General features: G+C 56.0%; 1 protein-coding gene across 2 annotated transcripts in view; it reads right to left on the reverse strand.

Annotated features, from left to right (window-relative positions):
• PPP2R3B (protein phosphatase 2 regulatory subunit B''beta) overlaps positions 1-19,637 on the reverse strand; it is a 53,457-nt gene that overhangs the window by 12,878 nt on the left and 20,942 nt on the right. For both annotated transcript variants that reach the window (XM_044768261.2, XM_070502956.1), the window contains exon 2: positions 11,627-11,812. In XM_044768261.2, coding sequence (XP_044624196.2) covers positions 11,627-11,812 — 186 coding nt within the window. The remainder of the gene's footprint in view (positions 1-11,626; positions 11,813-19,637) is intronic.

Raw genomic sequence — 19,637 nt, forward strand, 5'->3', positions numbered from 1 at the left:
AAGTTGCTGGATCCAAGCACAATATGCAGAAAGTAACTGTATTTCAATATCCTACCAACAAACCGTTAGAAACTGAAATTTTTAATGGCGCCATCTATCAAATGCATTAAAAAAAAATCAACCTGTAAATAAATCTCACGAAAAACACGTGCGATCTCTCCAGAGCAACGCTGCTGGGAGAAATTAAGACCCTCGAGATGGAGGCACATCCCGTGTTCCTGGATAGGAGGACTCCACGTTGTTGAAATGTCGGTTGTTCCCCAATGACAAACAGATTCACGCAAAGGCGATCACGATCCAGCAGGGTGAGTTTCTGTGGAAACATGAGCCGATTTTGAAGCTCGTGGCAACGCACGGACTCTGAAGACGTCCGGTACAGTCGCATCAGAACAGACTGTCTGAGGGCGGGAGCGACGAGCACAAGGGAAGGGAGCAGAGGTGAGGGACAGACCCCACGCTCGGTCAGCTACTCAGCACAGAGGCTGCGCACACTCAGCGGGGAACGCACGTCTTCAGTGAGGGTGGCAGGCGGAGGGGACACCCTGCTTCACCCCGCGCACCACAAAGGCGTGATGGCTCCCGGCCCCAAATGCGAATGGGAAACCAGTAAACCTGCTGGAAGAAAACGCAAGGGAAGATCTCCCTGATTTGGGAGCAGCAGAAATGCCTCAAGCAGGACACAAAACCCCGTCAACCCCGAAGGAGAAGACGGGCACCGGCACCCTCCACCGCTCACCACTGTTCCTCGGAAGACGCCGCCCAGACGAGGACAACACAGACGTGGCTGGGGACCGATGTCTGCGACGCCCGCGTCTGACAGGACTCACATGCAGGAGCGTAAGGAAGTGCCGATCGACACGCCAAAGGCAAACACCACACAGCAACAGCTGTGGAGGGTGCTCCAGAGGAAAGGACCCCCGGGGCCGGGGAGTGGGGAACACGCCCACTGCCGACGCTCCGAGGGAGATGGTGATGCTCGGAGGGAGATGCTGATGCTCCGAGGGAGATACCGATGCTCGGAGGGAGATGCTGATGCTCAAGGGAGACGCCAGTGCAAAGCTTAAAGAGGGGCCGACAGAAAGGCCCGTGAGAAGGGCTCCTGCTGGGAGGACTGCATGTCCCGGGCGCTGGCAGGGAGGCCGTGGCCAGGTGAGGGGACTGGGGCGCCTGCAAGGATGGCCTGGCAGGACCTACTGAGAACGGGCCCTGCGCACGCCCACGGCCTGAGCTGTCCTCTGAGGAGGAAACAACAGTGACGTGGCTCACGCCCACCAGACTCGACGAGAATGTTCGCAGGGCCTTTATTCACAATGACCCAGATGGAAACACCAGCTGTCTGGGCGCCGGGCCGGAGGGACAAACTGGAACACTCATGGCTGTGGGGTGCTGGCATGAAGGGGGCACAAGGGGCTGCTGGGAGGATGCTCAGGCCAGACAGTGGACTGAGGTGCAGCGATGGGAAGAACAGTCTGGCTGCACGGGCTGGTGATGGAGGGGCCGACCTGGCTGCCAGGAATGCCCAGCGTCTCACTCCGGGGGGTGGCACATGGGTGGGTGAAAACCCGCTAGATTAGGACTTGTGGGGGACGGCTCTGGCGTCCACCCCCAGCGGCTTGTGCACATTGGTGCCCCTCCCTGTAGGGGCGCCCCTCCAGTAGCGGCTCCTGGAAGGTGTGGTGTGCCTGGAGGGCCAAGCCCACCCGTCCCACAGGCCGCTGGAAGGTCAGTCCTAAAGCTTCGATGGCGACCTGAATTACCTCCCGGGACTCTCTGTGCATATTCTGAAGTGAATGGGAAACACGCACTCCAAAACGTAAAAGACACAAGGGAACTTTGTTTAAATACTGTAAGACTGTCGCTACGAAGGAAAAACACGTCACATAACACGCTTGTACTTGGTAATGAGTTTTCTCTAACAGGGAGACGCACTCTGCACCGTGCAGACGGGCCCCAGAGCCCGCGTCAGCCCCACGGTCAGGGGAGGGCCGTGCCGTCACTGCCCCTCCAGTGGACACTGCTACACGCGCCCGGCCCCCTCAGCCCCCGTGCTGTCTTCAGCCCCCATGGCGTTGCTCTTCCAGACGCTCACGTAAATGGAATCAGGCCACCTGCGGCCTTTGGGGCCTGGCTTCCTCCAGCAGCAAAATGCACCTGAGGTTCATCAACATTCTTCTGTGTGTGAAACAATAAGAACTGTATGCGTGTGGCCCCTGCCCCTGGTTCCTGACACTGAGCTTGTGAAGCTTTGAATCCTCTCACAGACAGGGGTGCCAGGGGCATCCTTCCTTCTAATATTTGGTTCCTGCCGCTGGTTCCTGACACCCAGCTCCTAAACCCCTCGGCATTTCCTGGGTGACGGGAGGGTCTTGTCCTAATGAGGTGACTCTTCCTGGCTCCCAGACGGGGCTGGTCACCCGAAAGGCCATGTCATGACTAGAAGGTGGGAGCTCTGTGCCCACACCCTCCTCAGGGGAAGGAGTGGCTGGACACTGGGGAAATGACGTCCTGCCTGCAGAGTGAAGCCGCCATTAAAACAACAGGGTCTGGGGAGCTTGCGGGCTAGCAAGCGTGGCCACGTGTCGGCAGGGCGGCGCACCCCATTTCTGCGGGAAGAGAGGCGGCTGCACGGGAACTCACCCTGCGGCTTTGGCACCTGTCTGCTCAAGTGTGCTTTATTATATGATGCACCGGACATGAAAGTAACTGTGTCCCTGAGTTCTGTGAGCTGTTACAGCAAATGACCGCAGCCGAGAGGGGGCGAGGGAACCCCTGAATCTACAGCAGGTGGGGCCAAAGCAGAGCTGGAAACCTGGACGTGGGTCTGGCATATGAACGGGGCAGTGCATGGGCGTGGCCATCACCGAGGGATGTGACAGCGGCTCCAGGTAGAGGGTGAGAACTGAGCTGCAAGACAACAGCTGGCAGCTAGAGAGGAGCCAGACTCAGGTCACAGGAGCGCTCAGTGCAGGGAAGGAGAGTGTCCCTGTTCAGTGTGGATCAGAAGGTTATTTACTCAGTGGTTTACAGCACTGTTCCCGTGTGGGTCGACCGATACCCAAAAGTAGGGAACTGAAGACGAAAGTGACCAGAGAACACAAGGGCAGAGCTGTGATGACAAAGGGGAATGCATGAGGAGGACAGAGAGCCCTCAGCCCCACACTCTCCACAGAGGGTCACAGGGCACGAGGAAGACAGAGAGCCCAGCACCACACTGTCCACAGAGGGTCACAGGGCACGAGGAGGACAGAGAGCCCAGCACCACACTGTCCACAGAGGGTCACAGGGCACGAGGAGGACAGAGACCCCAGCACCACACTCTCCACAGAGGGTCACAGGGCACGAGGAGGACAGACACCCCTCAGCACCACACTCTCCACAGAGGGTCACAGGGCACGAGGAGGACAGAGACCCCTCAGCCCCACACTGTCCACAGAGGGTCACAGGGCACGAGGAGGACAGAGACCCCTCAGCCCCACACTCTCCACAGAGGGTCACAGGGCACGAGGAGGACAGAGACCCCTCAGCCCCACACTGTCCACAGAGGGTCACAGGGCATGAGGAGGACAGAGACCCCTCAGCCCCACACTGTCCACAGAGGGTCACAGGGCACGAGGAGGACAGAGACCCCTCAGCCCCACACTCTCCACAGAGGGTCACAGGGCACGAGGAGGACAGAGAGCCCAGCACCACACTCTCCACAGAGGGTCACAGGGCACGAGGAGGACAGAGAGCCCAGCACCACACTCTCCCAGAGGGTCACAGGGCACGAGGAGGACAGAGTTCTCAGTGTTCAGGAAGCAGAACCAACAGGTTGCAAGGAGGAAATGTAGTCACCAGTGGTGATCTCAGAACTAGTCTCGAACACTGATGGAACCAGCAGAAAATCTGCAGAAACACACATGGTGATAACACTACCTAACCCACACAGCAAGCTGACATTCAAGACCCAATGAATCTTCAAGTGCACATGGACACCTACCAACAGAGACCAACCTCTCGCCCCCAGGCAAGTCTGAGTATATTTAAAAGGACAGAAATGAGTGTATTTCCCTGCTCAGTCCAGAATTAAAGTAGAAATCAATAACAAAATGATGTCTGAGGAAACCGCAAACTTGAAAATCAAAACAACGGAATTCTAAACTCCTCACGGAGCAAAGAGAAACTACTAGGCAAATCTGAATCTAGCCAGCAAGGAATGAAATGAAAATAAACCAAGCCATGAATGCGTGGGTCGGGTACGCGGCTTAGAAGGAAGTTTACAGCAATTTTAACAACGCTTCCGTTAGCAACGAAGAAAGGCTGAAGGGCCAATGCTGCCTCGTTAAGAAGCTGGAAAGAGAAGAAATTAGCCATAAAAGAAGCAGAAGAGAGGAAACACCAAAGAAAAGATCTGAAATCAAGGTGATAGAAAATAATTCCATAAAATCACTAAAACTAGAAGGTAGTTCTTGGGAAAGAGCAGACGATTAAAACACTTCTGGTCGAAGTGACTGGAATAAGAAGAGAAGACACACGTGCCCAAGACAGAGCTACCCCTACAGGCCCTGAAATGTGGAATCTTACGAACGGCGCGTGCCAGCAAATTCAGCACAGGCGACCTGGACAGAGACTCAGAAAGACACACACAGTCAAATGGCCTGCAAGAAAATGCCAGCAACCTCCACCTGTTAAAAAAAAAGAGGAAATTATCGTTCAGAACCTTCCCAGAGAGAAAAAACTCCAATCCCAAATGGCTTCACTGTGAATTCTCGCAGACATTTAAGTAAAAAAAATAGTGCCAATTCTAAACCAGTGATTCTGGAAACGAGAATAATAAGGATCCATTCTGTGAGGCCAGATCATCCTGACACTGAAATCCCAGGAAAGACAAGCAGAGGCCACCTGGTTCGGAACCTAAGGAGACACAAGCAGTCAGAACCCAAAGGCACAGGAAAGGCGGACAAGGGACTCATCCAGAGGCAGGCTGGTCAACCTTCGCTCGTCAGTCACTGCGCACACGCGGAAAAGCGCTGGACCAGCGTGAACACACCGTGGCGAAGTTCAAAGGGCGCCCAGCACGCTAGACGCAGTCGGAGCTGCCGGGACAGGTGGAGACGCCTACGCCAGCCCCACCCCACCCCGTGGAGGCAGCCCGACGCTCCCGGGGCTGGGAGAGGCGAGGCCTGTGCCATCGACACTGCAGCACAGGTCCCGCCCGTGCGACAAGGCAGGAAAGGGAAATACCAGACACACTGGAATGCAACCACTGACCTGCCTTTATTAGAAGAGGACGTGAGCGTCTGCGAGACTCTCTTCATCGACCCAAGAAAATCTACGTCGTGAGTGAGGTTAGGTCACAAGATACGAAGGCAACATGTAAACATCAGTAGTAGTTCTATATACTTGCGAGGAACACTCATAAACTGAAGTAAGACAATGCTATTTACGGTGTCATCAGAAATAGGAAACGCTTGGTGATGCCCGAGTGCTTACACATTGATAAGAGACGAACACGACGTGTACAATGAAAACCACGGGATGGAACGGAGAGAAACGGAAGACTCGGATAGAGGCAGGGAAATGCCGTGTCCTAAGTGGGAAGAGTCGATGTTGTCACGATGGTGGTTCCCCCAAATTCATCCACACTCAGAGCCGTCCCAGCCCAAAGCCAGCGGCTCTCTCTGCGGACGCGGGGATGACTCTAAAACTCACGTGGGAATGCAGAGAAGCTGGAAGAGTCACGGCGCTCCCAGAAAAGAAGGAGGGCGGAGGACCAGGACCTCCCGAATGTGCGCCGATGAGGAAGCTGCTGTGTGAAGACAGCGCCTGCTGGGGTGCCGGACACACGCATCGCTGACACAGCGGAGTCCGGAAACGGACTCACACGCGTACGGTCAACTGACGTGGGGCAAGGGGCAGGCAGGCCACCGGGAGGACACGCTCTTCAACAAGTGGTTCTGGAACCACAGAGCAGCGTCTGCAAAAGAGGCAGCTTGACAATCACCTCACACCACGTGCGAAACACCAACTCAAAATTATTGAAGGAAAAGGTAAATGTAGCAGCTCCTAGAAGAACACACGGGAGAAAATCTCAGTGGCCTTGCGTTTGCCAAGATTCCCTTACAGGCAACAAACGTGTGAACGACACAGGAAAAAATCTGGAAACTCGACGTTATCAAAATTAAAAACTGTTGCAATTCCAAAGACACGGTTAAGAGAATGACAACACAAGCCACACACTGGGAGGACACATGTGCGACCCATAGGTCAGACAAAGGGCTTGAATCTGGAAGACAGAAAAAGCACACACAACTCAATAGTAAGAAAACACCGCATTTTAAAAATGGGCAAATGATCTGAACAGGCATGTCCTCAAAGAAGATACACGCTGACAAATGAGCACGTGGAAAGATGCGCTATACTGTCACTCGTTAGAAAAACGCAAATTAAAACAACAAGGAGCTCTCTACGTACCCGTCAGAAGCTGCTATGGCCTGAATGTCTGTGTCCCCCCAGAGTCTTATGTGGAAGCCCTAAGCCCCAGTGAGATAGTACGAGGACGTGGGGCTTCGGGAGGTGGTTGGGTCATGAGGGTGGAGCACTCATGAACGGGATCAGTGTCCTTACAACAGAGACTCCAGAGAGCTCCCTCGCCCCGTCCACCACGTGAGGACACAGCGAGGAGATGCCACCTGTGAACCAGGAAACAGGTCCTCACCAGACACCAGATCCGCTGGCACCTTGATCTTGGACGTCCAGCCTCCAGAACGGAGAGGAATGAGTGTCTGTTGTTTGTAAGCCCCTGACTGTGCTGCTTAGTGACAGCAGCCTGAACCAAGACGAAGGCTAAACTTGAAGAGCCCCCGGAATCCTCGCACACGGCTGGAGGGAATGCAACATGATGCAGCTGCTGTGGAAATCAGCTGGGCGGTTCCTCGATAAGTGCGAGAGAGAATCACCATATAACCTGGCAATTCTACTCCTCGGTGTGTGTGCATACACACACACACACAGAAAACAACTGAAAACAGGGATTCAAACGCTTATTTACAATCACCAAGAGGTGGAAACAACACAAACATCCATCTATGGAGGAGCGGATAAACAGAATGTGGTCCATCTGTACAGTGGAATATTACTTGCCTATGAAAAGGAGTGAAGCCCTGACACGGCTACAACGTGGATGGACCTTGAGCACATGATGCTCAGAGAGAGAAGCCAGACACAGAAGAACACAGAGCATGTGATCCCATGGATAGGAAATGTCCGCAACAGCCCAATCCACAGACAGAAAGGGGACGCATGGTTGCCAGGGGCTGGGGGTGGGGGATGGGGAGTGACTGCTACAGAGCCCGGGATTCCCTTGTAGGGGGATGTGAATGTTCTGGAACCAGACAGTGGTAATGGTTGTGCAACACTGTCTATGAAATAAAGGTCCCTGAATTGTACATCTTAAAACGGCTAGAATGCTGGTAGAACTTTATGTGAATTTTACCACCATAGAAAGAATGAAAGTATCTGCAGTATGATTTAGTTTATGTACAATTCTAGAAATCTCTAATCAATAGTGCCCACAGGGAGGCTGGGGCTGAGAGCGGGAGGATGAGAATCGAGCAGAGTTTAGGGGCCAGTGGAGATGCTCATCATGCTGACTGTGCTGACGGGTTGACAGGGCCCACTGGAGCTCACCAAACTGTCCACAGCAGACACCCACTGCTTCTCGCACAGCAAGTGTGCCCGGAGAAAGCCGCCAAAGAAGTAGAAAAGCTACACAGGTTTCAGCTCGTGGGGTCACTTTTACGCTCCCACACTAACATGCAAACCGAGGACCACCTCGCCAATGGGGAGTGATCGCCACCCATAATGTTCAGAGAGAACACACCCAAGCATAGAACAGGGTGCTACTTCTCATCCAAGAAACGGAAGAAATTAAATATGTGTGTACATACACAGACGTATATTTGTATGTATTTGCTCATATTAAAAAAATAAAACCATAAAGGATAAGCCAAAGTTATGAAAACTGTTACTTATGGGGGAGGAAAAGAGCAGAGTTGAACAGACAGGGGCAGACTCTGGACTTATGGGAATAGATCTGGTTTGTGAGTTTTGACCTTGGAACCTTGTATGTTTTTACATACTTATAAAACAAAATTTAAAAACATACTTTAAAAAGGCGATCTCCAACAGAAGAGAAGGGGACACTTCCGATCTTCCTCTTGGACCAGTGTTACCCTAATACCAAAACCAGACACAGGAATCACAGGAAAACTGCCAGCCAGTATCTCTTCTGGATGCGGACACAAAAACCATCCACAGAATACCAGCCAGTGAAATCCAGCCACGCAGAAAAAGGACCACCCACGATGGCCAAGTGGGATTTGCTCCAGAACGCAAGGTTGGTTTAACATTGGAAAAACCAGCTCGCGTAATGCACCTCATCCATAGAATAAAGAACCAAACCACACGGGCCTCTCAACAGACACAGGAAAAGCATCCGACCAAGCCAACATCTTTTCTTGATAAAAACGCTCAACAAACCAGGAATGGAAAGGAATGTCCCCAACCCGATGAAGGGTATCTGTGAAAACCCACGCTCACAGCATGCTTAGCGGTGAAGGACTGGATGCTTTTCCCAAGGCCAGGATCAAGAATCTCCACTCTCGGACATCAACACCCCACCACGCTGCAGGTTCTTCCCAGAGCAGTCGGGCGGGACGAGGAAATAACAGATCCACACCGGGAAGGAAGAAGCAAAACTATTTCTAGCCGCAGGTGACATGATCACGTACACACAAAATCCTAACAAATACACTAAAACACTATTAGAATGAATAAATTAGTTCAGAGGACTGCAGGATACAGGATCAGTACACAGGAATTAATTGCATTTTTATACACTTGCAATGAACAAGCCGAAAATAAAATTTAGAGACGCATTCCAGTTATAATAGCATCAAAAAGAATAAAATGCTTCAGAACAAATTTAACAGAAGACGTGCAAAACTTATACTTGAAAACTACAACACATTTTCGAAAGAAACTAAGACCTAAGTAAGTGGGAGACGTCCTGTGTACACGGATGAGAAGACAGTAGTACGACGGCCATGCTCCCCACACCGATCTACAGGGTCAACGCGGGCCCAGCAGAACCCCAGCTGGCGCCTCTGCAGAAACTGACAAGCTGACCCTAAAATCCATAAGGAGTTGCAAGGGTCCACGGAGAGCCAAAACAAGCTTGAGAAGGAACAAAGCTGGGGGACTCACATGTCCCCATTTCAAAACTGACTACAAAGCAGCAGTAATCAAGACAGGGTGGGACTGGCATAAAGACACAAGGACGGGTCAAGGGCTAGAATCAGAATCTAGTACCAAACCCTCACATTCACGGGGAACTGATTTTCAACAAGGGGGCCAGGGCCGCCAGATGGGGAAAGAATGGTCTCTTCACCCTTGGTGCTGAGATAACTGGATTTCGAGACGTAAAAAATGGAGTTTGACCGCTGCATCACTATATTCAAAAGTTAACTCAAAATGGATCAAAGACCTAGACGTAAAGGCCGAAACTAGAAACTCTCAGGAAAAAACAAAAGCAAATCTTCATGACCTTGCATCTGGCAATGATTTCTTGGATGTGACAGCAAAAGCACAGGCAACAAATGAAAAAATAGATAAAATGAACTTTATCAAACAAACAAAAACTTTCTGGCATCATGGAAGACTATCAAAAACTGAAAAAAGGGGTCAGCCTGGTGGTGCAGTAGTTCAGTTTGCACACTCTGCTTCCGTGGCCCAGTGTTGGTGGGTTCAGATCCCGGGCACAGACCCACACACCGCTCAACAAGCCATGCTGTTGCAGCAGCCCACATACAAAATAGAGGAAGACTGGCACAGATGTTAGCTCAGGTCCAGTCTTCCTCAGCAAAAAAAAAGTTAAAAAGGGCTCAGGTCAATTCTCAGTTTTTCAGGGGCTGAGTACGTATAATTGAAAAAAAAGAAAAAACAACTCAGAGAATGGGAGAAAATGTCTGCACACCAAGTATTGGATAAGGGACTTGAATCTAGAATATACAAAGAACTCTTACAATTGGACAATAAAGTGACAATCCAATTAAAGAACGCGCACAGGATCTAAACAAACATTTCTAGAGAGAAGATGCACAAATAGGACACGCTGTCTACAATCAGCAAGACAACAAGTGCTGGCGAGGGTGTGAGAGATCGGAACCCTCCCACGCTGCCGGTGGGAACGCAAAACGGGGCAGCTGCTTTGGGAAACGGTCTTGTGGCTCCTCAAAGCGTTAAACATGGTGTCGCCATGTGTCCCAGCGATTCCACTCCTAGGCGCGTGTATCCGAGAGAACCCTACACCTGCACACCGAGACTCGCACACGCGTGTTCCAGCAGCCCTGTGCACCACAGCCCAAAGGTGGGCCGACCCAGACGTCCATCAGTTGATGAACAGATAAATGCACAACGGGACACTGAAAGGACGCGGCATCGACATGCCCCAATGCGGACGAACCTTGAAAACACAGGCTCACGCGTATTTTTGCTTTATTTTGCAATAAAGCACTTCCTTTATTGCTCCTCACTTTACCGCGCTTTATTGCGTTTTTCACCAGACGCTCCAGCAGCAAAGAGAAGAGGACTTGCTGAAGGCTCAGGTGCTGGTTAGCGTTTTTTAGCAATATGGTATTTTTTAATTAGGGTATGCACTTTTCTTTAGCCATAATGCTATCACCCACTTAGACTACAGAGTAGCATAAACCTAACTTTTATCTGCACTCGGAAACCAAACAATTCGTGTGACTCGCTTTATGGCGACATTCACTTTGTTGTGGGGGCCTGGAGCCGAGCCCGCTGTGTCGCCAGGGTCTGGCTGTGTGCTGAGGGAAAGAAGGCAGACACAAAGAGCCACACACGGTACACATCTGTTTACATAAGATGTCCAGGATACTCGAACCTACAGAGACAGGAAGTGGATTAGCAGGGGGTGGGGAGGGGGGATGACAGCTAAAGGGTACAGGGTTTCTTTTAGGGGTGAGGAAAACGTCCTCCAGTTGACTACGGTGACGGCTGCACAACTCTGGGCATACGCTGTGTTGTGCTGAGTTGTACATTTTAAATGGGTGAACTGTGGTCCGAGAGTTCTATGTCAATAAAGCTGTTCCAACAAGAAAAGAGGACAAGCCCTAAAAACGGCAAGCAAAAGGAAGCAGGTGAGCCGTTCAGCAGGTGGGACAGAACCTGCTCACAACACACGTGGACGGAGGGTCAGCATCCAGAACAGGAAGAGACATTCCAGAGGGGAGGGCGGAGATGAAGAGAGAGAAAGCACCCCGGAAGCACAAGGGCAAAGGGGACTGTGGGCCCACCGGCACCCACCCTAGACAGGGAGAGACACGGGGCGGGAGGGCGCAGAGGAAGGCCCAGGCCAGACCTCTGGGGATCAGTTGCTTAAAAAACGCAAAGGTGAACGCTGCTCCATCTGGGAGGGCAACGACGCACAGGCGCATCTGTCTTCTTCAATATTCGGCACAACCGTTAATACAGAGTCTCCACTGTGTTTCAGATCCTGAAAACAGAACATAAGCACCAACCTGCGAACGTGGTGCTGCCCAGAGGCCGCCCGCGGGGCACCCACCTTGGCCACCTTGCCCATGTCCTCCATGGTGGCTCTCTCGTGCGGGAACTGGGCGAAGGTCCGCTCAATCTTGGCGATGACGGCATCGACGTTCACCGTCCCCTGCGGACGGCCTCGGGGGAAGTAGAAGGTGGGGATGCTCTGGCTGCTGGCTGGCGGCAGGGGCTCCTCCTTCTTCGTCTGGACCTGAGAAATGAGACAGGTGGTGAGGACTTGGGAACGGGAAACACTGTCCTCACATGAACCCGTAACAGACAGGGGCGGCACCGTTCTCAAAGTGAGCGCACGGGGCCGCGGAACCCCAATGTGCACAGAACGCCAGACAATCCTGGGGGCCAACTCCAGCCACGAGGCCACCCACACCCGAAAGGTCACACACCACAAGGGAGCGTCACATACCACTGACCCACACTGCTGAGCCTCCCCCAGCCCTGCCTCACTGTGACCCCGCAACAGCGACAGCTGACGGCCCAGGCTGCCCGGGAGGCCGGCGCAGGTCCTTGCGGGGAAACTGCCGCGCGGTCTTCCTGGGGTCAGGGTCCTCCAGGCGGGCCGTCAATGGCGCTCGCTCACAGCCAGGACAGGTGTGGCCTCTCTTTGGGGCCCACACCTGCAGTCGCTGGTTCCCACGTGTGCCTCCCGGAGAATGGGACGTACGTCTGTCACCTGACCTGGGATGGCCCTCCGGGAAAGGATCTGGCCCTGCAGCCTCTTTCTCGCCAGAAGGCAGAACGGCAGCTGAGCCACCCCAAGTGAAGCCAGCACCTTCAGCAGCAACGACCTCGGAGAAGTTTGACCTCCTGACACACTTTCCAAGACACAGTGGTGTCGGGACGTGCCCTCGGGGATTCAGGGAGCTGATGCTGTGGGGCTGTCCTTACAGGCGGAAGGGGGGACTCTGTATATAAAACACGGTTGTTTAAAATGCCCCCAAGCAGAAAGAGCTGTTCAGTGGACCCGGTTAAGGAATGACTGCCGAAAGTCGGCCCCGGGCAGGGTCTGCAGCACCACGGGGGGAGAGGCTCTGAGCCTCCTCTGAGGCTGAGGCCATGAGGCTCGCTGTTCCCGCCACGGCGGGCACAGTCGCCCAGCAGGACTCAGGCAGCGTCTCCACGCTGACTCAGGAGAGGCCTTCTGGGGCCAGAAACAGCTCCTGGGAGCCGGCTCGTAGACGGCCGCTGAGGACCAGGCACCCGGTTGTCCTCGACGGGCAGTGACGAGGAGGCACAGTCCGGCCCATGGACGCAGCTCCGGTCCACGCCCTGCATTCTCTATGGTTGGGGACAAGAGGCCACAGTCTCAAGAGGCAAGAACAGCCCTGCGTCCTACCTGGGAAGGAGTGGACTGAGGAGCAAAAACCCAATGCCTGAGGCCACGGGGGCTGATGGGGCCGGGAGTGGGCGGACGGTCAGGAGAGCGCACTGTGAGGGTCCCCAAGTCAACAAGGTCTGGGGAACCCAGTGCACACGGGACACCACGGGACCACATAGGACCTGCAGACCCTGAGCGTGCAGGAGACACACACACAACACAGCAGGCCGAGGAAATGCCACAGAGGGTTCAGGGCGGGCCCAGTGACCGGGCACAGCGTGGTTCTTACCCAGAGCAACAGCAGCGCCAGCAGGCCCAGACGCCCAGGTGGAGGGGTCCCCTCCATGCGCTGCGGGGCACTCACATGTCAGCCACCCTCCCCAAGGCTGAGTCACAGAGCACAGCTCACGCAGCCACCTCCTCATGCCACAGGGACCAGGGGCTGGAACACCAGGTACCAACAGCACTACCAATTTGCCACCAGGACACACAGTCAACACGGCTCCACACTGAAACCTGTGGGTGTCCTACACATCTCCTCCTGCAACGGGGGCCTCTTCCCAACCCAGCTGCAGCCTCTGGGACCGGCTAGCGTCCTCCTCAGTCCATCAGTTCATCTCAGGGACGGCCCCGTGTTCTCTCAGTCACGTCTCAGGATGGCCCCACATCCCCCTCAGTCACGTCTCGGGATGGCCCCACATCCCCTTCAGTCACGTCTCGGGATGGCCCCGCGTCCCCTTCAGTCACGTCTCGGGATGGCCCTGCATCCCCTTCAGTCACGTCTCAGGATGGCCCCGCGTCCCCTCAGTCACGTCTCGGGATGGCCCCGCATCCCCTTCAGTCACGTCTCGGGATGGCCCCGCGTCCCCTTCAGTCACGTCTCGGGATGGCCCCGCATCCCCTTCAGTCACGTCTCAGGATGGCCCCACATCCCCTTCAGTCACGTCTTGGGACGGCCCCGCGTCCCCTCAGTCACGTCTCGGGATGGCCCCGCATCCCCTTCAGTCACGTCTTGGGACGGCCCCGCGTCCCCTCAGTCACGTCTCGGGATGGCCCCGCATCCCCTTCAGTCACGTCTCAGGATGGCCCCGCGTCCCCTTCAGTCACGTCTCGGGATGGCCCCATGTCCCCTTCAGTCACGTCTCAGGATGACCCCTTGTCCCCCTCAGTCACGTCTTGGGACGGCCTTGCATCCTCTCAGTCACGTCCCGGGACGCCCTGTGTCACCTGTCTGTTTTCCCTCCAGCGCTAGGAGGAGGAGTCACTTGTAAACGCTTCCTGTCCTGCCCCACTGACGTGACCCACAGACGGCAGCAACATGTCCAGAGGTGTTGCTGTCCTGAGTCTGCTGTACTGGGGGGCTATGGGGAGAGCCTGCAGACGCACGACAATGAGCCCTGTGATCACAACAGGGCAAATAAAACAGTCAGGGGTTGGACGCAGGGTCACCTCAGTGCTGAGAGCCGAGAGGCAGGTGTGGACGGCGTGGCGATCAGAAAGGAGAGGCTGCAAAGGGCGGCCCTGAGGTCCCGGCACCCCTCGCAGGCCGGCTGTGCTGAGCGAGGCGGGTCTGCCATGGAAGGTGGGAAGCACGAGGACCACACTGTGGACTGAGCCTCAGAGCAGAGGCTGGACGATGACCTCGGGCCCACCCTTCACGAGACTCGGGCCGAGTCAGCACCCAGGGACACAGGCTGATCCCCCTCCTCCCAGCCCGGGATGTCCTGTTCCACGGGGATTGGGTTACAGCGTCAGAATCGCTGAGTCCTGATGTGACAGCCCTGCACAGCAGCACTGGGCCAAAACCACACCCACCGTGGCCCAGGGACAGGCGGGAGGGGAAGCCACACCCAGAGCTGCCTCCTTGGAAGGAGAGGGTTCGGTTCAACAGACCTGCTGGGGGTGCCCACGATTCGCTTTCAGGAAGATAACTTTTCCCCTCGATTTCTGGAACAAAGACTGAGGGCTGTTTTTCATTTTTTTAATTTTTTGTGAGGAAGATTGTTACTGAGCTAACATCTGTGCCAATCTTCTTCTACTTCATATGAGGGAGGCCGCCTCAGCGTGACTTCACGAGCGGTGCCAGGTCTGCGCCTGGGATCCAAACCCGCGAACCCCAGGCCACCAAAGTGGAGCCTGGAAACTTAACTGCTGTGCCCCTAAATGCCTATGTTTACTTCTCCTGTGGCGGTGGTTCCGTTTTCCCGTCTTTCTCTTTTCCTCTCTCCGGCGAGGTGGAATGAATTGCAAGCCCAATGCCCTGAGCTGTCGGCCACAGTTGCTGTCCTTGTACCTTTGTGCGAGACGGTGTTGGTGTTTCCTGAGCACCGACCACATCTTCCCATGCGCCATCTCACTCAACTGCCGCGTTCAGGACAATCTGTGACTGACGTGCCACCAGCATCCCGTATTCACGGTGGGGAAACTGAGGCACCAGGAGTCTGGTGCTCCAGGCAGAGGGCAGGGCACCTACACTGTGGGGTGGCTGCCCCTGGCCTGGTTCTGGAGCCGTTGTCAGCCATGTGCCTTCTCCCCAGTACATGGCTGGGCTGACACAGACCCCTGGGCTGCTAAGTCACAGGGACGTCGTTCCCTGCTGGTCAGCGCTAGGCGGCCACGCAGCTGGTCACCTGGGAAAGGACGAGGAAGAGGGATGACGGCGCTGCTACGCCTCCATGCAGACCCACTGCTCGGCCTCTCGCCCACGACCAGGTGTGATTCCTGAAAACGAGGTTGCTGTCACCGTGTCAGCCGGCTTCTGCCAGACCCGTTACACAGTTAATATTCAGGCCGGTCCTGAGAAAGGGACTTTGACAAAATGGACAGAACGTGACAAAGAACCTAAATCAAATCTTCCTGCGTCTGTCAGTGCACAGCAATCCACCACGAGGCTCACTCTGGGCCCCCTGGCTGGCCCGAGCATCCCCGTGGGCGCCCTCCTTCAGCTGGATGGCCACAGGCAAACTCCAGCTGGCGACGGCGTGATGCTGACTCCACCACACGAAGCCCTGAGAGCACGGGCTCACTGGGGCGTCCTGGACATGTGGTGTCAGGCCCTGTGTCGCTCATGCCCACTATCCGTCCCCCCCTCCTGTGGAGACGTAGGGACATTTCCTGCCCGAGGGCCGCCAAGCGACAGCTCTGGAACCTCGCCGGACACTCACGAGGAAGTCTGTCTTCATCTGCACAAGTCACGCGTGGCGACCAGACCTCCTCATGAATCCGCAGTCTACGCAGATGTGAATCCGGGCTGGGATCCGCGAGGAAGGCTGTGCCCTGGGGTCCTGGCAGCTCTGCCTGGGGAAGTAACATGGCCTTTGTGCCCTGGTGACCTCGCAGTGACCTGGCCGCCAGCACGCGTGAGGGGAGGGTTGGAGGCCAGCAGGCCCCTTTGTGGAGCAACCGCAGCAGCGAATGCTCGTGGCTCCTGTCCTGGGCGCGAGGATACACGCAAGCACCTCCTGAGGGGGCTTCGGGGGCCTGGTGTCCCTGGTGCTGGTGTCTGCACACACCACAGTCCTGAAGGTGGGCGGTCCCCACCACGGGCTGGGCACCTGTCCCGCGTTGTTTAAAGGTGAGCGAGCGCAAGAAGCTTACAAAGGCCCTGATCTGAACGGGAGCACAGGGACGCGGCCCACATGGCACGGCCTCAGCACTGCGAGAGTGTGGCTCGTCCACGTGCTCCTGCGGGAGGAGCTCCGGGGGCCACCAGCATCTCCGACACTGCCTTCCCTCCTGCCCCGCCAGCAGAGGGCGCCGTCAAACTGAGGTTCCACTGTCTGGGGGAACCAAAACACCGCCCGGGCACCATGCTCCACCCCCACCGTACTCTGAACCGGGTGGAGCATCTCCTCATTTGTCTAAAAGGCAAGGACACCGTCTTTCCTGCCCCTTCTCTGCTCCACGCTGTGCCGTCATTTCTGTTCCTCCTCTGACCATTCCCAGGGCGGCACGTGTCTTAGGCTTTGTGAGTTTTGCCCTGCGTCCCCAGGCCCCACGTCTTTTTATTTACTTTGCGCCGTCTGTCACCACGCGGGAGTTTTCAGATCACGTTTGTAGTCGGCTTCACTCTCTCGCTGGTCTAACAGATGGTCCAAGGCAACGCTGGGAGCTACTTTATGACATCTGAGCACGTGCCCCGTGCTCGCGAACTCAGAACGACAGGCACCATGGGGACAACGTCTGAGGTCTGTACAGTGGCCGATCGACCCTCCCACGGCCCTGTTGGGCAGGGAGGCCTCGGAGAACAGGAGAGGTCAGAGGTACAGAGAAGGACATTGGGGGCCAGTTCCAAGGAGGATGGACACCGGGCCCCCGTGACGCAGGCTCGGCCGCAGTCCAGGAGGGGGAAGCTGATGGGCCACCCGGGCAGAGAGGCCAGCCTGGGCCAAGGGCACGGGGAGCCCCAGGTCCTGTGTGGGCCTCGCAAGGGGCCGAAGCCGCGCGTCAGGAGCGAGTTCACCAAACCTCTGCGGGTGGAGACACGCCGACGCGTCTTCCGAAGCTGCAAAGACTGAGCAGGTCGCTCTAAGAGGCAGTATTCACACCGCACGGGGTGAACCACATCTGATGGTTTCTACCCGCTTCCTGAGCACGTGGCGCAGAGATTCCCACGACGGCGATGGCACCGGCTCAGTCACCTGTTCCTCCTTCTCCACCCCCACCGTCTGCTGGTCCGCTTGTCTCCAGGGGCAGGAACAGGAAGGGGATGGGGCCCGACAGCAAACGGGTCTCCCAGACGGGGCTGGTGGGGAAGGGCCTGCTGGTCGCGATGCAGACACACACACACGCGCACGCACATGCGTGAGGCCCCCATGCCCAGAGCTGCCACGCGAGGGCCTGTCTCTGCCTCAGCTCATGTGTCTGTACCTGGGGGTGGACGCGCAGCTCGCCAATCTCCAGGAACCCCTCGCCTCGTGCGGCAGCCCGGGTCCTTCTGACCCTGGAACACAGCAGAGCTCCTGTCTTCCTCTGCTCCGGGTGCTGAGGCCTCACCTCGAGGACACACGCGTGGCTCCTTGAGACATGACCTTCTGGATGGCAGCACGGGACAGGCAGAGGGTCACGAGCGAGCTTACTGCCTCAGGAGCTTGACCACGGTGGAGGGAGGGCGCCCACATGGGCTGCGCAGTGAGAGACGGCCTCCTGTGGTCAGAGCCATGCGGACGGGGGGAATTTGGCAGACGGAGGGAGGGAGGAAGGGAGGCAGCTACAAACTTAGGGGCAAAGACACAACCACAGGTCTTTGGTGCTCTTGACAGCGCTCTGCAGACACCCCGCATGGCCACACTGGCTGCCGCCAGCAGGAGGGCTTCCCTTGAGGGCACCACACGTCCCTTCCACCAACACGCTGGTACAGGAGGACGGTCCCCTGGGTCAGGAGTTTGAGAACCACTGCACCACAGCTCCCTGGGGGACAGCGGGTGTGTGGAGGCGCCAACGACCGCCCCCGTCACTGCCCACCTCAGGGCCTTTGTGCCTACTGTTCCCAGGCACCCCACAAACACTGCCTTACCTCATCTAAGACCATGATCAGATCCCACCTGCCAGTAGCATGTCATCAACAGACAACACAACACCCCCGACCTGAGCCCATTCCCACCTGCCGTCCCCTCACACCAACCGTCACCCCAGGTCACAAGGTCATCCCTGACATGCCACACATCCCACCCCACCTGCCGCCCCCTCATAGTAACCGTTACCCCAGGTCACAAGGTCATCCCCGACAGACCAGACCACACATCCCACCCCACCTGCCGCCCCCTCATAGTAACCATCACACCAGGTCACAAGGTCATCCTACACACCACACATCCCACCCCACCTGCCGCCCCCTCACAGGAACCTCACCCCAGGTCACGAGGTCATCCCTGACAGAACACACATCCCACCACACCTGCTGCCCCTTCACAGGTACTGTCACCCCAGTCAGGCTCTGTAGGCTTTTCTGTCACCCCAACTAGAAGGTGCAGCTACCCTCCAGTGCCCGGCACAGAGCAGGCCCCCAACAATATGCAGTGATGGAACGCACATCCCAAAGAGCTCCCCTGAAAGGAAAACACCTTCCGCTTTGTTCGGAAAGCTGCTACCTCAGAGAACTTGGCCACGTGACTCTGTTTCCCTCTGTCCACAGTGAGTCTCTCCCAGCCGGGAACCTTCCATGTCTCTCACACTCACGGGGAACCAAGCGTCTCCCACCAACTCACTCCCTGAGGCACAGCGCAACGCTGGACGACCCAGTTCTGGTGCTGGGCTTGCAGGATCGACTCAGGGAGAGGTAAATGCTAACACGTGTGTTCTTTCTGTGGCCCTGTCAAGACCCAGGGGCCCGGACCAGCCCTTCTGAGGAAGGCAGCTGGAAATGCTGGGGAGAGCACTTGACAAACATCTTCCTGAGTGCCTCACGGACTGGCAAGAGAGGAAGGACTCTCAGGGCACGGACGCTGGGAAGGGGCGCCCAGCGAGGCCAGGAGAGGCTGGACAGGCGCTGCCCTCAGGGAGTGCACTCAAGGGGGTGAAGTGACCGTCGCCTCACAGTGTTGCAGAGCTCGGGGACAGGAGGCCACATCCAGCATCCTCGACGGAGGCTGCCCCCTGAGCGGGATCCCGGGGGCGGCCCCTGCAGCGAGAAGAATGAACTGGAAACAAATCCCCACCAACCTCCGACCCCAGGAAGGAAAGGACAATCACAGGCCTGGAA

Source organism: Equus asinus, chromosome X (assembly GCF_041296235.1).
Source record: "Equus asinus isolate D_3611 breed Donkey chromosome X, EquAss-T2T_v2, whole genome shotgun sequence".
Classification (NCBI taxonomy): domain Eukaryota; kingdom Metazoa; phylum Chordata; class Mammalia; order Perissodactyla; family Equidae; genus Equus; species Equus asinus.